Source organism: Pelodiscus sinensis, chromosome 15, assembly GCF_049634645.1.
Source record: "Pelodiscus sinensis isolate JC-2024 chromosome 15, ASM4963464v1, whole genome shotgun sequence".
NCBI classification, from domain to species: Eukaryota; Metazoa; Chordata; order Testudines; family Trionychidae; genus Pelodiscus; species Pelodiscus sinensis.
This window is the reverse complement of record NC_134725.1, coordinates 40,858,273-40,883,988: the sequence shown is the minus strand read 5'-3', so window position 1 is coordinate 40,883,988 and position 25,716 is coordinate 40,858,273. Positions and strand designations below refer to the sequence as shown.

General features: G+C 40.8%; 1 protein-coding gene across 1 annotated transcript in view; it reads left to right on the top strand.

Annotated features, from left to right (window-relative positions):
* PITPNB (phosphatidylinositol transfer protein beta) overlaps positions 1-25,716 on the top strand; it is a 79,034-nt gene that overhangs the window by 43,565 nt on the left and 9,753 nt on the right. Inside the window, exon 8 of the mRNA XM_075898908.1 lies at positions 12,147-12,224. Coding sequence (XP_075755023.1) covers positions 12,147-12,224 — 78 coding nt within the window. The remainder of the gene's footprint in view (positions 1-12,146; positions 12,225-25,716) is intronic.

Genomic DNA, 25,716 nt, shown 5'->3' with positions numbered 1-25,716 from the left:
TTTTGTACATCCTTTTGTCACTTATTTTGTCTCCCTTCAGTGTAAATCTCTTCACTTTTTTATATAGCTATTCTTCCAGGCCTCCAATCCATGTTCGTCACAGCTCTCTGAACCCCTCTAATTCTGTTCTCTTCCTACAGGTACAGCCCAACATGTAGCATTCTAGTTAAAGATACACCAATGTTTTATGATATGCTTTCAGTGTACAGTACTCCATTCCATTATCTGGCATAACATTTTGTTTGTTTTTTTGTCTATATGAGCAAAGACCTTCTTAGGGATGTGAATAGTTAACGGGTAAGCTGGAACAGTCAGCCCCCTGCCCGCCATCAGGAGACTGCTCCAGCCTGGCCAGAGTAGCCCCCGTTCACGGCAGGCCTGGGGTTGCTTCCTCCTAGTTAGAGTGGCTCCCAGCCTAGGGCACTCCAGCCCTCCTCTGTTTTATTGGTTAACCGATTAAGCATAATGTTTAACCAGTTAACCGAAATTTTACATCCCTAATCTTCATTGAATTGTGCACAAAGTTGACTACGTTTTTCCTCTAAGTTGTTAATTTAGATTAGAATCCAGTAAGCTATATGAAGAGTTCAGATGATTTATTCCAATGTATATTAATTTGCATTTATAAGCTTAACTTCTGCTGTGATGATATGTTGATATCCATTCACTTACACTAAAAAAATACTATTTTGTTAATAGTGGCAAGCCCCCAGCTGATTGGGGAATGGTGTGAACTGCATCAAGAAGAAAGCTGTATCCCGTTCTCCAGGTTGGGGAGAACTGCCACAATATGAGATCTGTTGGCACAAAGAAATATTTCAGGAAGATTCATTTTCTGCTAATGACTGGGTTCCAACAACTTTCTGACTTGGTTATAGTCCTGGAGGGCTTGCCTGGTGTTGAACAACGGACAAAAGAAAGTTGCTATTTTCTTGAGACTTCAAAGGCTGCTTTATTACGAATGAAAAATATTGTTACAAAAAAAAAAGATGGAGTCTGAGTCAGATACAGCTGTTCAGAAATCATATTTTTAATATTGATTATATTTGCATATTCAGTGTTACTGTAGATCAAACTGAAATGTTGTCTTACAGGCTTATTCTTTAGCTGAATGAGGAAGTTAAACATTTACTTGATTAAATATGAAATATTGCCATCGTTCAGTATCCCATTACTTTTTCTGCACCAGCTCTTTTCCTGTAGCTTTTATTTTCAGGGTGAGCCGCTTGCTTTAAATATTAGTTAGGAATGTTTTTAATCTCTCTGACGACAGAGATGCCACTTAGTTCACAAATTTTATACAACAATTTAGATTAACAGCAGCCTACAATACATTATTTTTGGTCTGGATCAGGGGTGGGCAAGACGGTGTCTGTAAGCCGAATCCAGCCCACCAAGCCATTTGATCCAGAGTGCTGCCACCCTGCCAGTTGAGACCTGGGGATGGGGGAGCATGCAAAGTCTCCCCCTCTCGTCCCCCCCCTCAGAGCAGGGGTGTATGGCAACTAGAAGGAACCTCTAGCTGTTCAAAACAGCTGGTGGCTCCCTCTAGGCACTGCACACCCCTGGCAGTGCAGGAGTGGGGAATAAGACTACACATGCTTCCCTGCCCCGAAGCCAATGGGCCACTCAGGGTCTGTGGGCAGGGGAGTATGCAAAGTCTCCTGGACCCACACCTTCTGTGCAAGGTTCCCTCCTTTCTGGGTGGTCTACAACCACTTCCAAAATTCATGAAGTGGCCCCCCTTCAAAAATCATTGCACACACCCCGGTCTGGATTCATATTGAAGAGGGTTACTCAATACTTGGCTTTTAAAAACTCAAAAAATAGCATTTACCAATACATCTATAGCTTAGAACTAAAACTCTTCCCAAGTGGAGATTTTTACTCAAAAGGTGCCAGGCTTAATATTTTTTTTCTCTTCTAGAAACTTTCCCCAATGGTTAACTTAAAAAAAAAAATCTACTTAGGGTTTTTCAAGACTGTGGTGACATGGTAGATTTTTTTTTTTTCATTGCTATCTAGAAAAGTGAGGTCCCCTCCCTTCTGCTTCACTTGTTTCCTTCTTGTTGTCTCTGGCTTCCCTTTCTTATCTGAATTTCTTTTGTCTTTCTCTCTTCCCCACACTGAACACAGTGCCCCAAACAGCCCATGACATAGAGAAGGCTACTATGACTGCCTCTATAGTGCTGCTCTAACTGCTTTTCTGTGGCTATGAGCTCTAGACAGCAAATACCTGATGATGGAACTGGAGGACATTGACACGCGTTCATAGTTTAGTCCTAGAATAGTCTTGGAATATTCTAACCATACAGATGCATCTTAGAGTATGTCCTCGCTACAGAGTTTTGTTTGAAAAACAGATTTTTTTCCGACAAAACTTGAGGAATGTCCACACTGCAATTGCGTTCTTCCACAAGATAATCAAAAGAACAGAGGGGTCTTCCTGGCATTGGTAATCCTCATTCTACGAGGAAGAAGCCTTTTTCCAAAAGCTCTTTCACAAAAAGGCGTATGTGGACGGGGAAGAGGGCGTTCTTTTAGAAGAAGAGGAAAGAGGTGCCCTGGTGGCCATTCCGTCCATAGCAATCACAGCTTACATGTGAGGCAGCATCCATTCAGTGTGGACACTCTTTCGAAAAAAGAGATGGCTTTTTTGATGTGCTTCTGCAGTGTGGACACTCTTTCAAAAGAAGTTTTTCAGAAGATCTCTACCGAAAAAAACTTCTTCCGAAAGAAGCCTGTAGTCTAGACCTAGCCTGAGAGTGAGTATGTACTCATCTATGCAGTTCTCCTACTCTTTTTCTGGAAATAAGTAGGGACTGAGGAGCATCAGACTCTGCAGGAGGTAGTTGCGTGCTGGGGTTGAGGAGTTTGTAACTATGAACAGAAAGGCTGATGTTAGGAGCTGCTTTGACTCTGACATCTGAGAGAGTTAGTGAGGAGATGGCTTGTGGCTGTAAATTGCCCCTTAGGAGAAACTGTTATGAGCATATTACAATAACAGTCTCTTTCAGTTTGTGTAAGGGGATAATGGCCCTTGCAATTATGCAGCAGAAAAATTTTCATATTTTATGTAGATTGAAATGGAGACTATTATGATTAAAAATATTGATTAGCTTAGAGCCAAGAACCAATCCCTGCAGACCTATTCCAAACACCCCCCCCCCCGTCAGTGGCAATCCCCTTTTTACAATTATGTTTTGAGAACTATCAGATCGAAAGCTATCTAATGTGTGCCATGTTAATTTGTATTCTAGTTTTTAATCAAAATGTATGGTAGCAATTAAAAAACTTACAGAAGCCTAAGTACATTACATCATCATCTTTTATCAACCAAATTTGTAATGTCATCAGAAATGTATCAAATTAGTTTCACAGGATCTATCTTCCATAAATCTTTCTCCTACTCCATTTGCTTGTATCTATTCGTTTAGTATAGTAAATTGTAATCCAGACTGTAAATCTGGTACAAGAACTATCCTTTTGATAATTGTTTGTACAGATCTAGCAAATTGGAGCAGAGAGCTGATTGCAATAATACTTGTGCAAATAAATAGCATCCCCAGTTCTGTCAGAAGTTTCCAAGCATATCCAGAAGGAGGATGGCATATCCAACAAGAATTTCTGGCCCAGATTTTAGGCATTATTTCCAATGCTAGCCATGTTTGTTTGGGCTTCTGGTGGCTTGTCTCAATTATTCTGTGCATTTATTGTCTTCTTTAAAAGTGCTCATCTAGCCTGTTCTCTAACCAGGGATAACAGGTCATAGGATTAGGTTCCTTTAAATGATCACACTCACTTTTCCAGTGAATTACACTGAGAAGTGAATGAATATCAAAACATATATTTATATAGCATTCTAGTTAAATTCTAAAGCTGCAGTGGGGCTGTTCTTTTAACCAGGGTTGTAGTTCAGAGCACTCTTCAAAGCAGATGCTGATGCAACGGGAGAGGCTTCTGGTGCATCCAAGTACCACCACCAGATAGTGACATGTACCATTGTTCATTTAGAATGTATACAGACTGCATTTGTAGCACACTGTCACCACCGTTCTAGGAGATCCAAGGCTGTTTCTAAATGCAAAGAATATTCTTATTTACAAGGACCGAGACTTGTGTGTCTGCATGTATTTTTTCACTTTCTGTTGTACTTGGGTTTATTAGAACAAATAGTTTTTTATGACCATATAAACCAGCTTTAATTTTAGAAAAATTTCATTTAGAATATCCCTACACCTAACATGCTAGTGTTCTTACCTAGTTTAATAGTCTAGAGCAAAATGTTTTGAATAAAATCTGTTCTTCCCTTTAATATAATTTTATTTAAGTCCCTTCTCTCATTTAATCAACCAACCTTCTACCTGGGCAGTTTAAATACAGCAATGATAAACAGTCATCAAAATATGAAATACCAAAGTAACTTGAAGTATAAAAATACTTCTGTACAAATTTGATTTAAACCACAAAAAAAAAAAAGGATTTAAACCAAGTTATCAATAAAGTGAAGACTGACTGCTTAGAGTGCACTTAATTTTGGAAGTCTGAGGTGTAGCCATGTCAGTCTGTAACTGAACAAAACTTAAACAGCAAATTGTCCTGTAGTACCTTTGAGACTAACAAAAATGTAGCTGATATCATGGGTGTTCCTGGGCATAATCCACTTCTTCAGGTTAATGGAGCAAGAGGTTCAAAGGTACGAATAAATAGCAGAAAAAGTATCCGTGCTAAATGAGGCTAATAAAGTAGGTTATCAGTGCCCGATACTTTGTTTTTGACATTTTTATGGCTGACCTGCTCAGTTCTCGACCTCTTATATCCTTAATCTACCTACGCTGCATTGACAACATCTTCATCATACGGACCGACGGCAAGGAGACCCTTGAAGAATTCCACAGGGATTTCAACATTTCCACCCCACCATCAACCTTAGCTTGGCTCAGTCCATGAGAGATCCACTTCCTTGGCACTACAGTACAATTATATGATGGACGCATTTCCACCACCTTATACTGGAGACCTACCAACTATTATACTTACCTGTATGCCTCTACCTTTCATCCAAGATGCATTTCCCAATCAAATTGTTTACAGCCAGGCTCTAAGATATAGCCGGATTTGCTCCAATCCCAGAGAGACAAGCACCTAAAAGATCTGTCAGTCATTCTTAAAACTTAAAAGGAAGTGGAAAAACAGATTAACAGAGCCAGACGAGTACCCTCAGCTTCTTCAATATAGATCCAGCAAACAAAATAACAGAGCACCACTAGTCATCACTTACCGCCTCCAACTTAAATTCCTCCAGCGCATCATTAAAAACCTACAACCTGTCCTGGAAGACGACTCCTCACCCTCACAGACCTTGGGAGATAGGTAAGGATTGGCCTATTGACAACTTCTTTACCTGAAACAAATTCTTTCCAGCAACCACGCTGCTCGCCTCTATCATACTTATCCAGGAACCCACTCTTGCAATAAACCCCAGTGCCAATTCTGTCCACACATCTGTCCACACAAGGCACATCATCACAGGACCTAACCACATAAGCCACCACATCAGAGGCTCATGCAGCTGCACATCCACTGATGTGATCTGTGCCATCAAGTGCCAACAATGCCCCTCTGCCATGTATATTGGCCAAACTGGACGGTCGCTGCGACAAAGGATTAATGGACACCATTTCAAATATCTGATTTGTAACTCACAGAAACCTGTTGGGGAACATTTTAACTTGCCTGGACACTATGGATCTAGAAGTGATTATACTACTACAAAGCAATTTCAAAAACCAGCTAGAGGGAAAAGCTGCAGAACTTGCCTTCATCTGCAAATTTGATGCCTTTAATCAAGGTTTGAACAAAGACATGAATTGGATGGGCTGCTACATTCAGCACCAATAACATCAAAAGTGAAGTATCAAGCACTTACAGCCCACACTATTAGCCTCATTTAGCACGGGCACTCTAATTGACAAGATTTTTTTCCCTTCTTTTTTCTATTTATTTGTACCTCTGGACCCCTTGCTCCATTCATCTGAAGAAGTGGATTGCTCACACAAAAGCTGATTATACCATCTACATTTTTCGTTAGTCTCTAAAGTGCTGCAGGACCATTCTTTATTTTGGAGTAATCCCCATTGAACTCATTGGCTCTTCAGTTTTTCTCAAAAAATGATATAGTTTGTGGTTTCTGTGGGAAAATTGAGTTATGCTGAAGTAAAATAGGGGAAAGACTTATGGTATTGCCATTATGAATTGTGGCCCTGATGTTCCAAAATAAGGGGCATGTATTATGTAATATAAGAGAATGACAGTAGCACCTGGCAACTCTAGATTTCTCTTACTGCAGGAGTATTGTATACTTGGGTGATAGATTCTAAACCTAGTTAATTAATTAAACAAGCTGTAAGCATTAGCTAAGCTAAACTCTTTTTTTTCTAGTAATATCCAACAAAGCACAATAGCTTGGGAATTTACTTGTCAAATCATACTTGCATTAAAAGGCATAGTCTTCAAGAATAATGCATTGGAAAGTGAATTATTTAAATTACTAACCAGTTGATCCATTCAGCCATATCCACATCTGCATCAAAATTATTTTTTCCCAATAAGCAGTTTTCCTTAAGATGTTTCATTCTTGCAACTAAGCCTTGCATCATTTTCTTGTATTGCTTACACTTGATATGTTTTGCTTTCTTACCCAGGAGATCAGTGTCTTCAAAATATTCCTAGATAGTGTGTCTTACACTCAGAAGCTGTGACCGTTTTTCTGTAGCAAAAGTGTGAAGGGAACATAGGAAGCTGTGTATGTGTTGAATAAGGTCTTCCATTTTTATTTCCAGCTCACTCCACTTTCCTTTCTGTGCTGACTTTCCTATATATTGTTTATGTCTTTAAGAGATCTTAAGTAACTCCTCTGCTATACTTTGCCAAGATCCACTACCACATATGCAAAGAACAAAAACAATCCTATCCAGCCTACATCTCTTTGCACATGCTACTTTTTGTTCTGCTGAGAAACAGAAATTGAAAGCCCAGAACTTTCAAGAAGAAAGAGCTAGTTGTTAGGCTGGCTAGACTAGAGCCATTTAATTTTTTTTTGAGACTTGTAAGTGTAGGTGTAGTGCATTTGTGATGAGATTTAATTGTAACTTATTTTTAAATGAGAAATGTAGTATTTATTTTTTTAAATAAAAAATCCAACTTATATCAATTTGATTTTTTTAAATCTATTTTAATCCATCCTGCTTCTGTACTATTAATGTACCTTGAAACTCATTTAAAATGTTTGTTGCAAAGCAAATTTGCTTTTGTTCTTTCAAAAGGATTGCAAAAAATGCATGCCAGCATTATACTTCAGAATACCTGGGAGCTGGAGATTCAAGAAGGCAACAGCTGTCTTCTCTTCCAGTATTCAGAAATAACTAATGAGATGAGAAGTCTCCAGCTGGTGGCAAGCACAGTAAATCAAAAGCCAAGGGCTTCTTTATGTTCAATTTTCCCTTTCCCCTGTGGAATCCTAAGGAGACAGAATATTAACAAAGCCAGCAGGCTGTCTCATTCCATGCTATTGCTTATTTGCAGCTATAATTGGGAGTTAAGGTTGTGTACTGTATGTTGAAACTGTCATATATGAAGGAATATACTTGCTCACTGTGAGAGCCTTATAGAAAAGAGAACATGCAAACACTTTCACTGCTGTATTCCAGCAAAATCACAAATGAATATAAACTTCAGCATACAGAATATTATTGTATCAAATTCTGAGATTTGTATTATAGGAACTCAGTCTCAGGATAAAATATATGGTTTACATTTATCTGGCACTGATTTGTGAATGCAAACATGCAGTGCTTTTGTGCCTTCTTTTACTTGTGAATGTGGTAGATAAAGCTCTCTGACCAAAGTAAACGCCATGGAGTGCACTTTCATAGAATTGCTTTCTTGGCCTTTTAATGTCTTTCAAACAGGAAGAGGATTTTCACAATTCCCAGTGAATGTAAAGGATGGGGTCTCAAGGTTTGATCACCTAAGGGGGAGGGCAATAGAGTTCAAATTGATGACCAGACAGGCATGACCAGGCATTGTGGGGGACACAGTAGAGGCCAGTCACGGTTCCGTACTATACCAGGGTGTCCACACTGGCACCCCAGTGTTGTAGCCAGTGCACTGCAAGCGCTACACCTCTTGTTGAGGTGGTGTACCTAGAGTGAGGAGCCAGTGTGCGAGGGGAATGAGAAGAGTGACCTTCTCTTCTGCTTCTCAGAGATCTTGTCATTGAGGGTTTTTCTTTTTTGCTTCAGTTCAGGGAAGGGGTGTGACTGGTTAACCAGTTAGCATTATCCTTACCGCATGATGCTTATTGGTTACGGTTAACCAGCAGCTCAGCTGGGCTGGAGTGCCTGTTCCTCCCCCCCCCCCCCCACACACACACACCTGCCCCCGTTTAAGTGGTGGTTCATGTTTAGCTGGTTTTTAAACTGTTAACTGATTAAGTGGGATTTTACATCTCTAGTTCCAGAGCCATGTCAGTGAAGGTTTGGGGGATTTTTTTGCTGCTTGATTTTTGGCCAAGTTTGTATGGGTCAGTGACCCCTGACCCCTTTAACCAACAGATGACATTGTCATGTAATAGTGTCCCAGGCATTTAAGTAGGCTTGATAACAGATGGCACCATGATGCTATCAAAATGCATGCTATGACCTACCTCTGCACAGTCTTGCTGGAATATTTGAGGCAAATGGACAATCAGTTGGCTGGCTTGCTGTTACTATAGTGTATCATGGAGTCTTGTGCTCTTGTTACTTCTCCATCCTTACTAGTGGTATGCTTCTATAAGGCTTTTCCTGTAATTGATCTTTGAGTAGCTTTCTTGTAATTGACATTCAAAATTGTGTCTGGCACTCCAGGAGCACTTTTATCCTACCACTAATGGTTTCTTCAGACTTGTTTAAGTCCTAGCTCCTTAATCAATATCTTGCTTGATAATACAAAGATACACTCCTAGAAATGGAAGGGTGATCTAGAGGTGATCAAACCTGTCCCCTGCCCTTACGGCAGGACCAAGCACCATAGTTCGTCCCTGACAGGTGTCTGTCCAACCTGCTCTTAAATATCTCCAGTGAGAGATTCCACAACCTCCCTAGGCAATTTATCCCAGTGTTTAACACCCTGACAGGTAGGAAGTTTTTCTAAATGTCCAATCTGAATCTCCCTTGCTGCAGTTTAAGCCCATTGCTTGTCCTATTTATTATCAGAGGTTAGGGAGAATAATTTTTGTCCCTCCTTGTAACACCCTATAAATGAGGGCTATAGAAATGCTTAAAGTCCATTATAGCTTGTAAACATTTAGAACCTTTGGTTTTGTTTAGCTTTAACTGAGTTACTTGCCATTTTTCTATATTATATTGTGCAAGTTGGTAGAAAAACGTTCTATGCTGTTGCTTAAAGTGAACAGTTCAGTCTCAGGTTAGAGTATATGGCCTACCTCGTTCCTTCTCAGATATTTTATAGCTGCTTCTGCTGTAATGTCTACAAAAAAATCAGCCAATCTGCGATTACTAGCCTGAGGGAGTGTTGTGGGAAGTTGATAATTACAAGAGTGCATATATAGTGTGTATACTCGGTCAATTCAGACTGTAAGCTCTGTTGACCAGGGTAGTATCTTCCTGTGATTTTGTACAATATTTAATATAATGAGTATCTGGCTCAAAAGGGAACTCGTGGGTCCTAGTTATGTAAATATGTAACAATAGCGAGATCTTTGTCTGCATACAATGGAGAAGCTGCTCAAGGTGGGGGAGTAACAAAATACATGGGAGAACAAAACCCTTTTCCAGAGTGCTCCAAAAGGATGCAAAGGAAAGACAGTGAAAATAGTGAGAGGCCAGTATGGTTTCATCAGGAGCTCTGTCATTTCCTGAAAATTGAACAGGAATTCTACAAAATGTAGAAATGGGCAAATTGCCAAGGAGGAGTGAAAAGAATAGCCCACAAATATAGGAACAAAACCAGCAAGGCTACTGCACAGAATGACTTACGCCTACCAAGGGACATAAGGCAAGGAGAGGTTCTTTAAATACATTGATTTAGATGATGGCATAGAGAATACGCTTATAAAGTTTGCAGACGATACCAAGCTGGGAGTGGTTGCAAGTGCTTTGGGAGATAAGGTCATAATTCTAAATGATCTGGAGAAATGGTTTGAGGTACATAGGATGAAGTTTAATAAGGACATATGCAAAGTACTAAGAAAGAAAGATCCATTTCACACATACAGAAGGGGGAAGCGACTGTCTAAGAAGGAGCAATGCAGAAAGGGATCTAGGGATCATAGTGGACCACAAGCTAAATATGAGTCAACAGTTTGACACTGTTGCAAAAAAAGCACAAACAATTCTGGGATGCATTAACAGGAATGTCGTGAGCAAGATATGAGGAATCATTCTTCCACTCTACTCTGCACTGATTAGGCCTTAGCTGGAGTATTGTGTCCAGTTCTGGGCACCGCATTTCAAGAAGGATGTGGAGAAATGGAAGAAGTTCAGAGAAGAGCAACAAAAATGATGGAAGGTCTAGAAAACATGAGCTATGAGAGAAGGCTAAAAGAATTATGCTTGTTTAGTTTAGAAAAGAAGACTGAGAGGAGACATGATGGCAGTTTGCAAGCTCCTAAAAGCTTGTTACAGGAGGAGGGAAAGAAAAATTGTTCTCCTTGGCCTCTGAGGATAGGACAAGAAGCCATGGGCTTAAATTGCAGCAAGGAAGGTTTAAGTTGATTAGCTGATGCAGTCTCAGAACTCATGAAGGACAATTGAGGTCCCAGAAGACGAAGAGAACAAATGTAGAATCTGTTTTTAAAAAGCATCAGAGGACCTGGGAAATTAGACTACCTAGCTGAATATGAGAGACACTGGCTCAGATTATTAAAGTAGTTTGTAAACAGACTAGAAGATAATTGGGTTATGAAGAAGTTAGCATGGATTTGTCAGGTGCAAATCATGAAGATCTGTTAGCCTTTTGGATGGGGAGAAACAATAGATGGTATATATTGGTTTTAAAGAATGCATTTGGTACAGTCCCACAAGAAAACTAGGGAAATGTGGTCTAGATGAGAACCATAAAGTGGATGCACAACTGATTGAAAGACCATGCTCAAAATAATTATCATTAGTTTGCTGTTAGATTAGGAGGGTGTATTGGGGGCGGGGTACTCTTGCAGAAGTCAATTATGGTCTGGTACTAGTCAGTATTTTTATTAATGACTTGTATAATGGAGCGAAGAACATGCTTATAAAACTTTTGGGTGATGCTAACTGAGAAGGTTTGCAAGGACTTTGTAGGATTAGACTGCATAACGCCTTTAAAAAACTGGAGAATTGGTCTGTATCCAACAAATGGAAGTCAATAAAAACATAAAGAAAGTAGTTCACTTAAGAAGTCAGAATCAAGTGCACAACTGCTATATGGGGGGACATTGTTATCTTGGTGATACTGTTGAAAAGGATTTACTGGGGTTTATTAATAGGAGTGTCGTATATAAGAAATTGGAAGTAATTGTCCTGCTATATTTAACATTAATAAGGTCACAAATTGTGTTCAGTTCTGTGTGCTACACCTCAAAAAGATGTGGACAAAGTGGAGATAGTCTAGAGGAGAGCTGTAAAAATGTTACAAAGGTTAGAAAACCTGACCTAAGAGAGAAGGTTAAAAGTGAGCTTTGAGAAAAGAATGCTAAGGGAGACCTGTTAAGTCTTTCTATGGTGAGTGCTGTTATAAAAAGCACTCCATATGTTCTCCATATTTACTGAAGGTAGTACAAGAAGTAAAGATCTTAATCAACTGGAAGGGAGGTTTAGATTAGGTAATGGAGAGAACTTGCTAACTATGAGGGTAGTTAAGTTCTGTATCAGACTTCCAAGGGAGGTTGAGGAATCGCGATCGGAAGTTTTTAAAATCACCTATCAAGCACCCATCAGGTATGGGCTCGGTTTACTTGATCTTGACATATTGCAGGACTAGATTTGATGACTTCTTGAGGTTCCCTTCTATTTCTGTTTGGCTCAGTGATTTTAAGTGCTGCTTTGTGCTGGTGGCAGTGTGTTTCTGCTTTTCCTCTGACTCTCTAGCTTTTTGCTTTTTTTCAGGACTATAAAGCTGATGAGGACCCAGTATTGTTTCAGTCGGTGAAAACCAAGAGAGGACCGTTGGGGCCTAACTGGAAGGTATTGTGAGCTGACCTTATAAGTTTTTCCTTAGCAGAAGATAAATGTTTGTGGTGCTTTAATTTAATACTGACATAGCAGAAATATATTTTAGTTTCTTTTTCTTTTCCTTTTCAAAACCAGTTACACAAAGTGAATTTGCTGTGTTAGCAAACAAAATATACCTAGTCTGTCACTATTACAAAAATGCTGTATTAATGTTAATAGACAAGTTGATTTGAATCATTTGGGATCATAAGGTTAATTATGGAATTGCTATATTGAAAAAAGGACTAGCATTGTTTAGGGATGTCAGCATGTAGATGACTACACACATTACTTCTCCACCCTTCCTGTGTTAGAGGAAGTGGGGGAGGGGAAGGTGGGAGCGGGCTTTTTAAGCCAGCTCTCCAAGAGCACCAGATCCACTTGCCCCCTCCCATTCCCAGGATTGCTGCCTATGATAGAGGTAGTAGCGTGGGATCAGAGGGCTCCCTGAGAGTGGGACTGGAGAACATTGGCTGTCAGCCTCGCCCCTGGGGAATTTCAAGAAGTTGTGTAACTGCTAACATTTTATGCAGTTATACTCTAACATCCCTAACATTGTTATAAATGCACAGCTGAATTCTGTATTACAGTGATGTCCATATAAGTCACATACCTAAGAACAATGTCTGTTAAATGAATCTCATTTTATATTGCAAGGTTTTATAGTCTGGGATCTTGCTATATTTCATTATTACAAAGCACTACGCATCCTATTCTATTACGTCATTAAGGGACTCTTAACTCCCTTATTGTCCAAAAATATTTTGTCCTCGTTCATTCCTTGGGCAAGCTGGTTAGGAAGAACTTATAAAAATACGCAGCAAGTGGCCGGTGGGGAGGGAAAAAGTAAAGTGTTGGTAAATAAAAACAAAAAAGGCAGCAACAGTTGAATGAAAGTGATGCCCAACCTCTTTCTCCTGTTGTGTGTCTGGTACTCTTCTAACTCATAGTGCTGTAGTTCTGCTGCAAACAATGGAGCTACTTACACTGATGCTTAATGGATGAGTTTAATGAGAGATCATGCATCTAGCTTAGGTATGTATTTGGTTTTTGAACTACTAGTTCTGATACAAATACATACTTATCCTTTGGAATATGTGCCTCTCGCATTTTTCATTATTTATGGAATCAGTCTTCTGTTAAGTGGCTTGTGTGCAGTGATTTAAACAATAACTTGACTCACATTTTTGCTTCAAGACAAAGCCTTCATGCCTGTGTATCTCAGTAGGCGTGGCTACAAATATCAGTCATTTACAATACCAGTGGTTTTCTTAAATGCATTAACAAGATGCGTGTTCACAAGATGAGTAAAAGCATCACCATCATGATGGGTTGATTGAGCTTTAGCTTTTCTCTTAGTTTTATGTGAGTAAAGCTTTGTTTCTGTAAAGAAGTATTAAATTATTTGAAAGCTCTATTAATGCTGTCACATTGAAAGCTCTGTTAACACTGTTACCAAAACCTCCCTGCTCTCTACAGCATGCAATGCAGTTACCATTGGCTGCAGCTGTATTGAATCAGACTGCTGCCTGTGATATAAGGCTACTCCTGTGTCTCTTATACCAACCCCCAAGGCATAGTTACCAATAACCTTCACTATTACCCATCACTGTATCAATTCATCTGCCTCAGATTCAACAAATGGCAGGAGAGTGACATACCTGTAATGACGATGTCATAGGTAAGTTTCACTATGCTGTCCCACACCAACAAAGTCTAGCTCCCTATAGAACATAGCTACACAATAAAACTCTGCTTCAAATCGTTCCTTGTGTGTGAGGGGATGAGCAGGAAAACATGTTCCCAGAGCTTGTCCCATGCACCTGAGCAAAACTTTGTACTGCATTTAGCTGTGCAGTCTGAATAATTATTTGCAACCACCTCTCAATTGCTGATGCTGGCCATTCACAACTCATGAATTCAGGCTCAACAAATCATGGGATTTTTTTTTTCAAAATGTCAGCTTTTTCTTTGCTTTCAGGATTTCCTATTTTCAAACTTTTTCTTCACAACTACATGGGGTAGAAACTAACCCTCCTTTTTATGAAGACTAATGGAGATTCTGATGATTCCCAGAGCTGGGACTTTAGAGAAACAACTACCACAAGATTTTGCCCATTTTATAATTTTGGTGCATAATTTGATAGGTGGTTGTCCAAATACCATAGTGGCTCTCATGTCTCATCCTCGAGATCCTGATCTGAGGCATGTAAGTAATAAGTAACCTGCCTTGGAAATCTTCTCACAAGTCAGGACCCATAGCTGAGCTGCTTCTGCATTGTGTGGTCAGCAAGGTGATTTTATAGGGTTTTCTTGCCTTCTGAAGTTTCAGGCGGTGGCTGCCTTATTTATGGAGGTATTCTGGACTTGATGGACCAGTAATCAGATCTAGCATGGGTAGCTTCCTATCTTTCTCAGAATGATCATCTTGGAAGCTGAGGTCAAGCCCTCAGTGATTAGAATTTAACATCTGGACATAGCTTACATCATGTGAAGCAGCCCTAGCATAGAAGGATAAAAATGTACTTTAGCTAGCAGCTGAGCACAGAAGCTGAATCAATGTGGGTATAGCTTTATGACAGAGATCGCATGTTTTCCAGTGTTTTGAGGCTTGTGTATTCTGTGGTGTGGCACGTCTTTGGTAGAAGCAAATTCCAAGCACAGTGGCTTAAATGAAGTGAGGTTTGGAGTGCATATGAACATGATTTGAGATGCTATAGCCTGTGCATGTTGTGATTTGTCATTTTAAAAAGTCTCTTGTATTTGGTTGCTAAGAATCAGAATGTGAAATGAATGTACTTGAATCTGCAGACAGCATGAAGTAATAGCTCTGAGTATTCTGAACTGTCCCATCAATGTAGCGATGCTGAAGCTTTTTCACTATTCGCTATTTTACTGCTCATTATTTTTGCAGAAATGACAACGTAAGAAAGTATCAGGTAATAGTGTAGGATGCAGTGGGCCAGCAACTCCCATCTGTTTCCTGTCCCCACACAAAAATTAAGGAGATACATCTTCTCCCTGATCCCAAAAGCCTCAACTGCATCTTATTTGTCAGACACACTCACTCCCATGCCTGGCAGGTTCATGAGCCTCTACTTCCTTGGAGGGAGTTTAAATAGCAAGGAATGCACTAATAGGACTCAATGGGATTGATTTGGTCTGAGATCATAAAACTGAAAACTTTGATACAAGGACTTCACGTATCCCTTGGCCCCAAGGTATGGATGAACTTTTCATGTTCATTGGTTACATTAGTTCAATTTATCTACGTCTGTTTATGACTTGTCTGTTACAGGTGCTAATGTCACACGGACAATGTAGCATCATGGCATAGATACTTGTTACGGAGATAGAAAGGGTTTTTCCACTAGTGTAGCTGATCCCCTTTAAGAGGTGATAGGTTAGTGGAGGAATTATTTTGCCAATATAATGGTTGTCCATATCAGGACTTATGTGGGCTAAACTATATATCTGCTGTGGGAGGAACATAGGTAGATTGATTTAAGTGAAAAGCAAGCCTTAAAGTGCTGAAAGCACATTACAGCTAAATTGCTTTCCTAATGGGAGCTAGTGGCAGTAGCTGTAACTGTGTATCCCAGGGGTCAGCAAACTTTCTGACATGGCGTGCAAAGATTTAACTTTTTGCCTTGGGCTGTGCCACTCTCCCAGGACGGGGGTAGGGCCTCTCTCCACCGCATGCCACTTGGACCACCTGTGTCAATGCAAATCTTTGTGGACCACCAGTTGCTAATGGAAACTCACTATTAATAAAATATTTACACCTAAGCCGATTTGCTAGTACTGCCGCTGAGAACGGTTTAATTTAAATTTATTAAACAGATTAAGCATTTTAACTTCCTCATGTTGGTTTCAAACTTCATTTTACATAAAGGAAAATATTATGTCCAATATTAAAGGTTTCAATGTTTTCTTTATTTATGGCAGGTATGGGAAACTTTTTTGGGTTGAGGGTCACTGACATACAGAAATTATTTGGGAACTACAGAAATGAGAAGCAAAAAAACTCCTACAAAACCCCCCAACACTCACTATGTGGCCCCCAGCTGAGGCACCTCACTCTTCTGGTGCCCCACGGGACAAGGAGAAGACAGGGAGAACTGAGGTCCAGGGCTTCCCATAGGCCAGATTTACTTTTCTGGGGTTCCAGAGTTAGTGGATCTTATGGAGCCCTTTAGGCTCTGGGGTGGGAACAAAAACGAGGGGCTCAATGTGTGGGACAGGGCTGCCAACAAGTGGTACAGGGATGCAGGACGGGATGAGGATGGTAGAGTCTGGAAGGGAGTTTGGCAGCAGGAGAGGGTGTGGGGGCATGAGAGGGAGTTTGGGGGTGGGTAGAGGTTGGGGGAGTGACGCAGAAAAGGTGAGGGTGAGAATGCAGCAAAATAACGAGTTGGGGGCAGGAGGCAAAGAAGTGGGGAGTAAAAGAAAAATGCAGCTTCTGCAAATTGTATCCCCACTCATACGTTCCCTCTGCTCCAGCCTTGCTCCCCACATCGCTATATGCCCCTCAGTGCAACCCCTTTCCTCTCCCATCCTGCCCCTGCATCTTCTTTCCCCCACGTCTCTGTGCCTCCAGCATACTCATTGATAGGGCAGCAGCGCTGGGGTGAGAGAGGCGGGGGGGGGGGGGGAGGGGAGTCTCTTCCCTGCCTATACTAGCCCTTTGCCTGCAGGCTGCAGCTCCTGGGCTGGGGCAGGCAGAGCCTGGGACTGCTCAGAGATGGCTCCAGTCCAGCCAAGTGCAGAGGGCTGCTGGGGAAAGGGCTCCCCACCCCCCATGCACAGCCCGCCGGGAGCAGCCTGGCTTGCCATATGTGTTGGCTGCCCAGCCCTGGCCCTACAGAGCAGGTCCAACCCTGGCCCCTCCTGTAGCAAGAAGCCTGTAAGCCAAGAAGAGGTTCGGGGGAGGGGAAGGGGAGCTAACCCCTTAGCTCATGGGAGCTGCACACCTAGGCTGGACAGGGGCAGCCCCAGGGATGTGTGCGCCTCTTAACCCTCCCCCTTCGTTTCCTCCCCCAGCAGGAAGTTGGAGCTAGTGCTCCAGCCTGTAGCTGTGTGGCTGAGACTGGAACCACAGCACAAGCTCCTGGCTGTGTAGTGGGAAGGGGTGGGACTGAGCTCCTGCCCCGCATGCCACGAGAAATGGGCTCGCATACCACTTGTGGTGTGCATGCTAAGGGCTGCTGACACCAGATGTATCCTGTTTACAGCATGGTGAAAGAGTGGATCCCTTGACATGTGCAGACCCTGTAAAGTTATTGCGTATTTGTCTCAGTATTGCAGCAGCTTATTAGCTCAGTAATGAGTGCTTGTATAGTGGACTTCACAGGAGAGGGATTTCAGCAGTTGATGCTTGGTACCCCATTTTGTGGGACAAAATACTAACACTGGTTACTAGCTGTTGCCCAGGAGGAAAAAAATGAGACTTCAAAACATCAAGCTATTGTGGTTGAAATGTGTAACTTGGCAGCAAAGACTTTCCACTGCCACGAATCATGAATGTGGATAGGTGTTCGTGGCCAGTTAGTGACTTGTATTTGCACAGGAGAAGTTGGTGCATCACCCAAAATTAGTTGCAAAATCAACTTAATTTCTCTATAGCCTCAGTAAAGTCCAGGGAATAAGGTGCCTTTTAGTAAATCAGCAATGTACAGTAAAACTCCAGTTGTCCAGCATCCAGTGGTCCAGCACTCCTGCTAGTCCGGCACCTGGAACCCGGAAGTGCTCCAGGCAGCTGGACAATTGGAGCTGCTCTGCCCCGGGCTTCCCTGAGTCAGCCGCTGGTCAGTTTCAGGAGCAGCTGACTTGGGGACGCCCGGGGCAGAGCAGCTGGGGTGCTGCCAGGTTGGTCCCGCAGCACGGACACCGCCCCCATCCTTACCCCACCCCAGACCCCTCATAGCCCCCCCTTCCGATAGTCCGGCATATCTGATAATCCAGCACCCCCTGGGTCCTAAAGGTGCCAGATTATCGGAAGTTTACTGTACAAAGTAACTTCCCTGCTTCCAGGCAAAGGAAGAAAAACAGTGTTGGTGAAGGCATTTTCCATTCACTGACAAAACTGGTAGAATCACATACCAGAGAAGAGTAAATTGAGCCTAAGGGCTGATTGATTTTTTTTTTTTTTGCGCATGCAGCAAGGCCTATTTTTGCAGAAGTTTCCCGTGATAACAAATGTGTGTATAATCTAGTTTAACCAGGCTCTAGGAAATGGTCAAAAATCAGACTCCTTTTGGAGCTCAGCATGCAAATCTAATCATCCCTTTCAGTGCTCAGATTCTACAATAAAAGGCACTATAGAAAAACCAGAGTGGGAGAAATCCGTGTGCATGCGTGCATGCACGCTTTCCAGTACTCTGTAGTGTTCAGTGTCCTAGGGAAACACAGAGAAAAGTAGAGAAATTATAATTCTGATGTACTGCTATTAGTTTGGAGCAGTATTTCCTGCCTCCATTTCCACAAAGAATGCCTGTGGCCCATCTCTTATGATAAATTATCTGGACATTAGATTTAATTGTATTTACTAGTCCAACTACATCAGCTGTTTTTAAACAAGTGTGCAACTCCTTAAACTCCCTCAGATTTCTACCACAATCCATATACCACCATCCATACATTAAACTCCAGTCTAGAAAATTACCATACTAGTATCAAGTTCAGTATTACTGATGGCATGAAAAAGAATCCCAAAGTTTGTTCATAATGTTCAAAGGCACACTGATACCAGTATCCCTATGTGAATCATTTTTGCAGTAGCAGGCTTTGGCTTTACACTAAGACAGTTTGGATATATTAAGCTTCTTAAATGATGAAATATTAATTGAAATAAAATATGGATATTTTGTTGTAATGGCCAGTTTGCAGATATTTTCATGAACTTAATGTAAATAACTTGTGAAAAACATGAAATGAAATCTTGCGAATTGATAGTTGGCTTCATGTTGAACATTAAATGATTGATTAATCCATCCTACCTTTGAAGTCAGGGGCATCAAGGGAAAAAGGATTTATTCAGTGCTTTCTCTGGAGGTTTTTCTTTACGTTCTTTTTTTAACTGTAGATTGTTTAAAACATATTGAGCAAAAATGTCTTTCTCATCAGGAGCCACTGGTTTGAACGTTAAAACTCTTTCTTTACAGGTGTCATGTATTTTATTTAAGTGTTACTGCAGTAAATGCCTAGCATTTTAATCAGCTAGTCTTAGTGCATTTATACTAAAAAATAATGGAACAACACTGGGCCACAATATATTTACAGTAATCCTCTTCTAACATGTTTTTTTCTTGACCGTATGGGCCATCCAGAAGAATTATTTCTAAACAAATGCACCATAAATCCAATGGTATACCTGAGCTACATCAATGTATTTACATCCTCTCCGCAGACAACCTTAAACTCCCTCAGATTTCTACCATAATCCATATACCACCATCTATACATTAAACTCCAGTCTAGAAAATTACCATACTAGTATCAACTTCCTGGACCCAACAGGACACCATTATTTGCTTTTGATTAACATTTTTTTCCTGTATTTAGCTGACACTTGGAGGCCATGTCTATAGGAACAGTGCAGCAACAGCATAGCTGTACTAAGATAGCTGTGCTTCTGCAGGACCTCTGGTGAATACGCTATATTCCAACAGTGTTCTCTCCACAGTATAATAAAACCACCTCCACGTGCAGCAGAAGCTCTCCAGCGAACCAGCGCTGTGCACACACGCACTGTGATAGGGGTAACTTATGTCACTCAGGTGTGTTGTTTTTTTTTCCTGCCTCTGAGTGCCATAAGTTATGCCAACATAGGCTGAAAAGTCATGGAAGTCAGGAGAACCTAAGTACTTTCTCCAGAACTGCAGAAGAGTTCTGCGTTGCTCAAAAGCTTTTGTGTCTCACCAACAGAAGTTGGTCCAGTAAAACACATTGCCTCACTCCCTTGTCTCTCTAAAAGAGAACATGATTTATAATAGTTTCCTTACCATGATTATCTAGGTATGCACCAGTTAAAAAGTTCTGTTATGTGGATTTCACGTTTTCTCTCTTCAGAATGGTAACCAATGTTATATTTTGCATCAAAAGTGCCATTCCTTCAACGACAGAAGGGACCTGGTTTATAGAGCTTCACCAATTATTAGAGAACAATATATATAATCAGAGTATTTATATTACATACAAAAGCACATTAAAAGATTGAAGTTGCAAAGTCAAACACTTGGAAGTTAAGTAATTGCAGATTTATAGTTGTTTACACAACCTTTAGTTCTTGTCCCTTTGTTCATCCTATATTTGCATGTTGAAACAGTGGTACTGTGGAAAAATTGTATGTGATCATGTAATTAAAGGTTGTATCCTAAAGCCTAGTCTTCACTACAGTGAGCCATTGATCTGTTAAGCAATGTCAGCTACATGAATAACATAGCTGTAGTTGACATACTTAGTTCTACTAATTGCTGTAAGTCGACAGCTAGCACTTTCCTGTCAACTCCACCTATGCTTCTCATTCTGATGGAGTATAGCAATTGGTGGGAAATGGAATGCAGCATGGCATGGTGGTCAATGTACTACTTCTGTACTAGAGGGGATAAATCAACCATTGTTGGATCGGTAGTTGCTTGCCAATTTGGTAGGTAGTGTAGATCTGCCTAAAGCATGTATACCAAGGGTTAGTTCTGTAACATCTCTACCCATTGAGGTACAGCAAGAAAAGGCTATTATACCATGATGGGGATGGACTGTTGGCACATCTTTTGATCTCTGAGACTAGAAGGCCTGACCTGGGCGGAGTTTTCTTCCTCCCTTGTTGAGGAAGTGGGGGTTTCCTGCCCATTGTGGTGCCTGGGAGCGATGGAGGGGATAACTTGCTTGAGCCATGTTCTGCGTCTAAGCAATGTGATCTGGGAAGGAAAAGGGTCTGACTGTCAGTGATCCATAGCTTTAGAACCCTTCCAGACTTTGTGCTGTTCCAGTGCTTCCAAATTGCCTCAATATATTTAACAGCAGACTTGCACCTTGAGCTAACAGACTATGGCCTTCCTTTTGATTATCCAATGCTTTGTAATGTCTCAGCCATGTTTGTTTGCCAGTTAAATTCCTTGTTGCTTTCAAAGTGCCGGTCTCTATACAAAGCCACAAGTTGGCCATCATAATTTCTGAGAATTAGTGCACTCTAGATGTGGGCAAGATGGATATGTCAGAATCTCATGTGTTCCCTTATGTCCTGAATGTTTATTGGTGACCTATTAAGATGGAATTTTTTCCTGCCCTGATCAAAGTTTAAGTGGTGGACACGGTCTGTAAGGCATTTTACATGGTCTTGCATGACCTTCTTATCAATAAACTAGGGAAATATAACCTAGATGGGGTTTCTATAAGGTGGTTGCATAACTGGCTGGACAACCATTCTCAGAGTAGTTATTAATCGTTCACAGTCCTACTGGAAGGGCATAACTAGTGGAGTTCCACATACAGTCTGTTTTGCGACAGGTTCTGTTCAATATCTTCTTCAACAATTTATATAATGGCATAGAGGGTATGATTATTAAGTTTGCAGATGTTGCCCAGCTGGGAAGGGTTGCAAGAGTTTTGGGGGCACACGGTCAAAATTCAGAATGATCTGGACAAACTGTAGAAATGGCCTGAGGTCAATAGGATGAAGTTTAATAAGGACAAATGTAAAGTACTCCACTTAGGAAGGAACAATCCATTTCACACATACAGAATGGGAAGTGATAGTCTAGGCAGGAGCACTGCCGAAAGGATTTTAGGGGTCATAGTGGACCACAAGCTAAATGAGTCAATAGTGTGATATGTTTGCTTTTTTTGACAACACTGATTCTCGGATGCATTAACAAGAGTCTTGTGAGTAAGACAGGAGAAGTCATTCTTCTGCTCTACTCAGCACTGATTAGGCCTCAGTTAGAGTGTTGTGTCCTGTTTTGGGCGCCACATTTCAAGAAAGATATGGAGAAAATAGAAAAGGTCCGGAGAAGAGCATCAAGAATGATGAAAGGTAAGAGAACATGACTATGAAGGAAGAATAAAAGAATTGGGCTTGTTTAGTTTGGAAAAGAGAAGACTCAGAGGGGATATGATAGCGGTTTTCAAGTAACTAAAAGGGTGTTACGACGAGGAGAGGAAAAATAGTTGTTCTTGACCTCTGAGGATAGGACTAAAAGCAATGGGCTTAAACTGCAGTAAGGGAGGTTTAGGTTGGACCTTAAGAAAAACTCTTATTGTCAGGGTGTTTAAACACTGGAATAAATTTCCTACGGGGGTTGTAGAATCTCCATCACTGGAGATATTTCAGAGCAGGTTGGACAGACACCTGTCAGAGATGGTGTTTGGTCCTGCCATGAGGACAGGAGACTGGACTTGATGATCTCTCGAGGTCCCTTCAAGTTCTAGTGTTTTATGATTCTATTCCCTTTGCAGGATGGAATGAGTCTTCGTGTGCTCCCACTTCCCCATGTCTCGATTGTCCAAAGGGCAGGGGAGCGGAAGGGTGGCTATGGACTGGTTCATGTGGCCTGGAAGGCTGAATCTGGCCGCGGAGAGACTCTTGCCCACCATTGCCTTTAAGACTAACAAATTTATTAGGGCAGCTCACTTTGTCAGGTATATGAAGTGAAAGAGTCAGATGACAGAATCAGAAAGAATTAGATGAAGTGAGCTGCAGAAGTTTATGCCCTGATAAATTTGTTAGTCTTTAAGGTTGTTTGTTCTGAACAAAGTAACTCAAACACTTCACCTTGATCAAACTGGGAGAAATAGATCTCTCCCTCCCTCTGCATTCTTGTTCCAGTGTTTTCTCTGTACTTCTGTCTTCTGGAAACATAAACTCTAGTAGTTCCACATCATTACTTCATTTTGAGTCCTACAATATTTGGTTTATTCCATAAAGCTTCAGCTTCTAAAAAGTAACCCACTAGCCCTCACAGTTGCATAGAAACTTGAAAACTATAGGGAGTCAACTCAGAAGGCAAAATAACTCAACATTTATTATTTTTTAAAATGTCATTATTTTAAGCCAAACTCATGATTTAGGTTCTGATTTTTGAGTGCTGGAGACTGGCTACTTCTCTAACTCCCCCTCTCCTAATGGTGCCTGGGTTTAAGCTTGTTGCAGTTTCAGCACATAAAGTTGGATTTTAAGTCTTCTCTTCATAAACAGAACATATGAATCAGTTCTGTATACACTTATTTCCACTTAACTTACTGATACCAGAGTGCTAGTGAGAAACTGGTGTAGTAAATTTAGCTCTAGTGTGCCCTATATTTTACATACCTAGAAAAAGTTTAGCAGAAAAACTGTCTGCAAGAAGTGAGCTATATATTAAAAATGTTTCAAAAATTAATTTTAGCCTATTTTGGCATTGCACATTTTAAAAGTCCTACTCCTGTATTGGCCATAGATAAAATAAATGAGAACTTGTGAGCTTCATATACTGATTGCTTGCTGTTCTACAAGTTATATAACCCAAATATACATTACTTTCCCTGGGGCCCCTTCTGCATACCACAGAGTAACTTAATATGCATTGTAAAATTAAAAACATAATGTAGCCTCTTGGATTACATTTAAATTTAGACATATGAAATCTAAGGAACCCAACAAAAATAAAATGTATGTTAAATACTCTGGAGGCACTTCTAAGTGCTTAGTAGTAAGGAATAACCCAATAAAATACCCAGTTTTGTGATAGTCATATTTTTCAGAACAGCTGATTGTGGCATTCCAACTCTTGGAGGGAGGTGGAAGAGTAAGATGCAGCTCTAGTCAGCGGATTCGCAAAACTCCAAAAGTGCCAGGAGGGAGGGTAAGGAGAAGGCAGTGCGGGACTCCAGTGCCCTGGTGCGCAAGAGGCACGTAGATGGGAGGGGGTGACAGGAAGCCTGCGGGTGACGAATGGGGCCCCAGTGACCTGCACGTGGCCCACCACTTCCTTAAAGGAGTCAGTGTAAGTTGTATGATAGTAGTAGGTATGTTGGTTTAAAAAAAATATATATTTCTGTGCCTCCAGTGACAGCAAGCTCTAGGAACAGAGTGAGGGTGAGGTGGCAGGACGCACAGCAGTCCCACAGGCTTTTATTCAGTCTTAAAGAAGCTGAATGCTTTGGGTTTGCAGTTGCAGGCCATCCAGCTGAGTGGTTTCAAGTACATTAGCAGCTTTTTATTTAAGGGCCTGACTGACATTTCTGGGATCAAGAGGTAATGTAAAGAGTCCTTGTGAATGTATTTATTTTTTTGTTCCGCACTCTTGTAGTTTTGAGCTGTGACAGTGGTGAAGAAGATTATCTTCTGTCCCCACTGCAGGTAGCAGAGAGAGCTTCCTCACTTCAGCCCCTTACTCTTCGTAAGGAGAGACCATCTCTTGTGTGAGAAGGGAATTGTCTTCATAGCCTTCCATCCTGTTGTGTCTGGGGCTATGTCTACACTATGAGATTGTTTCAAAATAATAACTTCCGAAATAACAAGTTTGAAATAGGTGTTATTCCTCATCAGAAGCAGGGGTTATTATTTTGTAATAACAAACATAAGAACATAAGAAAACCCGTTATTTTGAAATAATTTGGCTCGCTGTGTGGATGCTCACCTTATTTCAAAATAAGGAGAGTTATTTCAAAATAACTGCCCAGTGTAGATATGCTCTAAGGGCTGATAGTCAGTGCCATAGTAGGTTTGTGGGTTTTTTAAGGAACAGCAACAGCACATCTGGCCCACAGGGAATATTCATATAGTTCTAAACTGCAATATTTTAATTAAATTGTAATTAAAAGCATAAGCAGTATTTGTCAAGCATGATTGATACTCAAAGATTTCAGTAGAAATTAGGAATGTTAAAAAGCGGGTGGTTGAGTTACCATGTAACCGCTGAAATTTTACAGCAGTTACATCTCTGGCTCCCGGCTCCTGCCAGCTTTCAGGGACCTGTCTCCTGCCCCGTGTAAACAATTATCCTATTACATCCCTAGTAGAAATGTGACTATTTTTATATATCCCAAATCTTGAATTTTTTTTCTTCCTGGGTAATACCAGTCACCTATAACTTCAGATTTAAAAAAAAACGAATTTTGTTTCACCACAGAATTGCTGTCAGATGTGTAAATTCAAAATCCAGAGTTTCATTGTTAGGCAAGTAAAAAGAAAACCGCATGCAGACTATGCAGACTAATCCTGTGGAAAAGAAAGCTTGTGCTTGAAACTCTCTTCTAATCAGGCCTTGTTAAGTAATTGATATTTTATGATGCAGTGTAATGCTTTTGTTACTTAATAAACTGCTACAAAATAAAACCTCACAAATTGCTTTGCTTTGGTCTTGGATGGCTATACCTATGAGACCAAGGGAGGTCTTTCCTCATCTTTTAACTTTTTTAAATAGTATGCACCTCCTTTTCCTTGAGGTGTTTACAGCTTAAAGCTGGAATCTTGGCCATGTCAGTG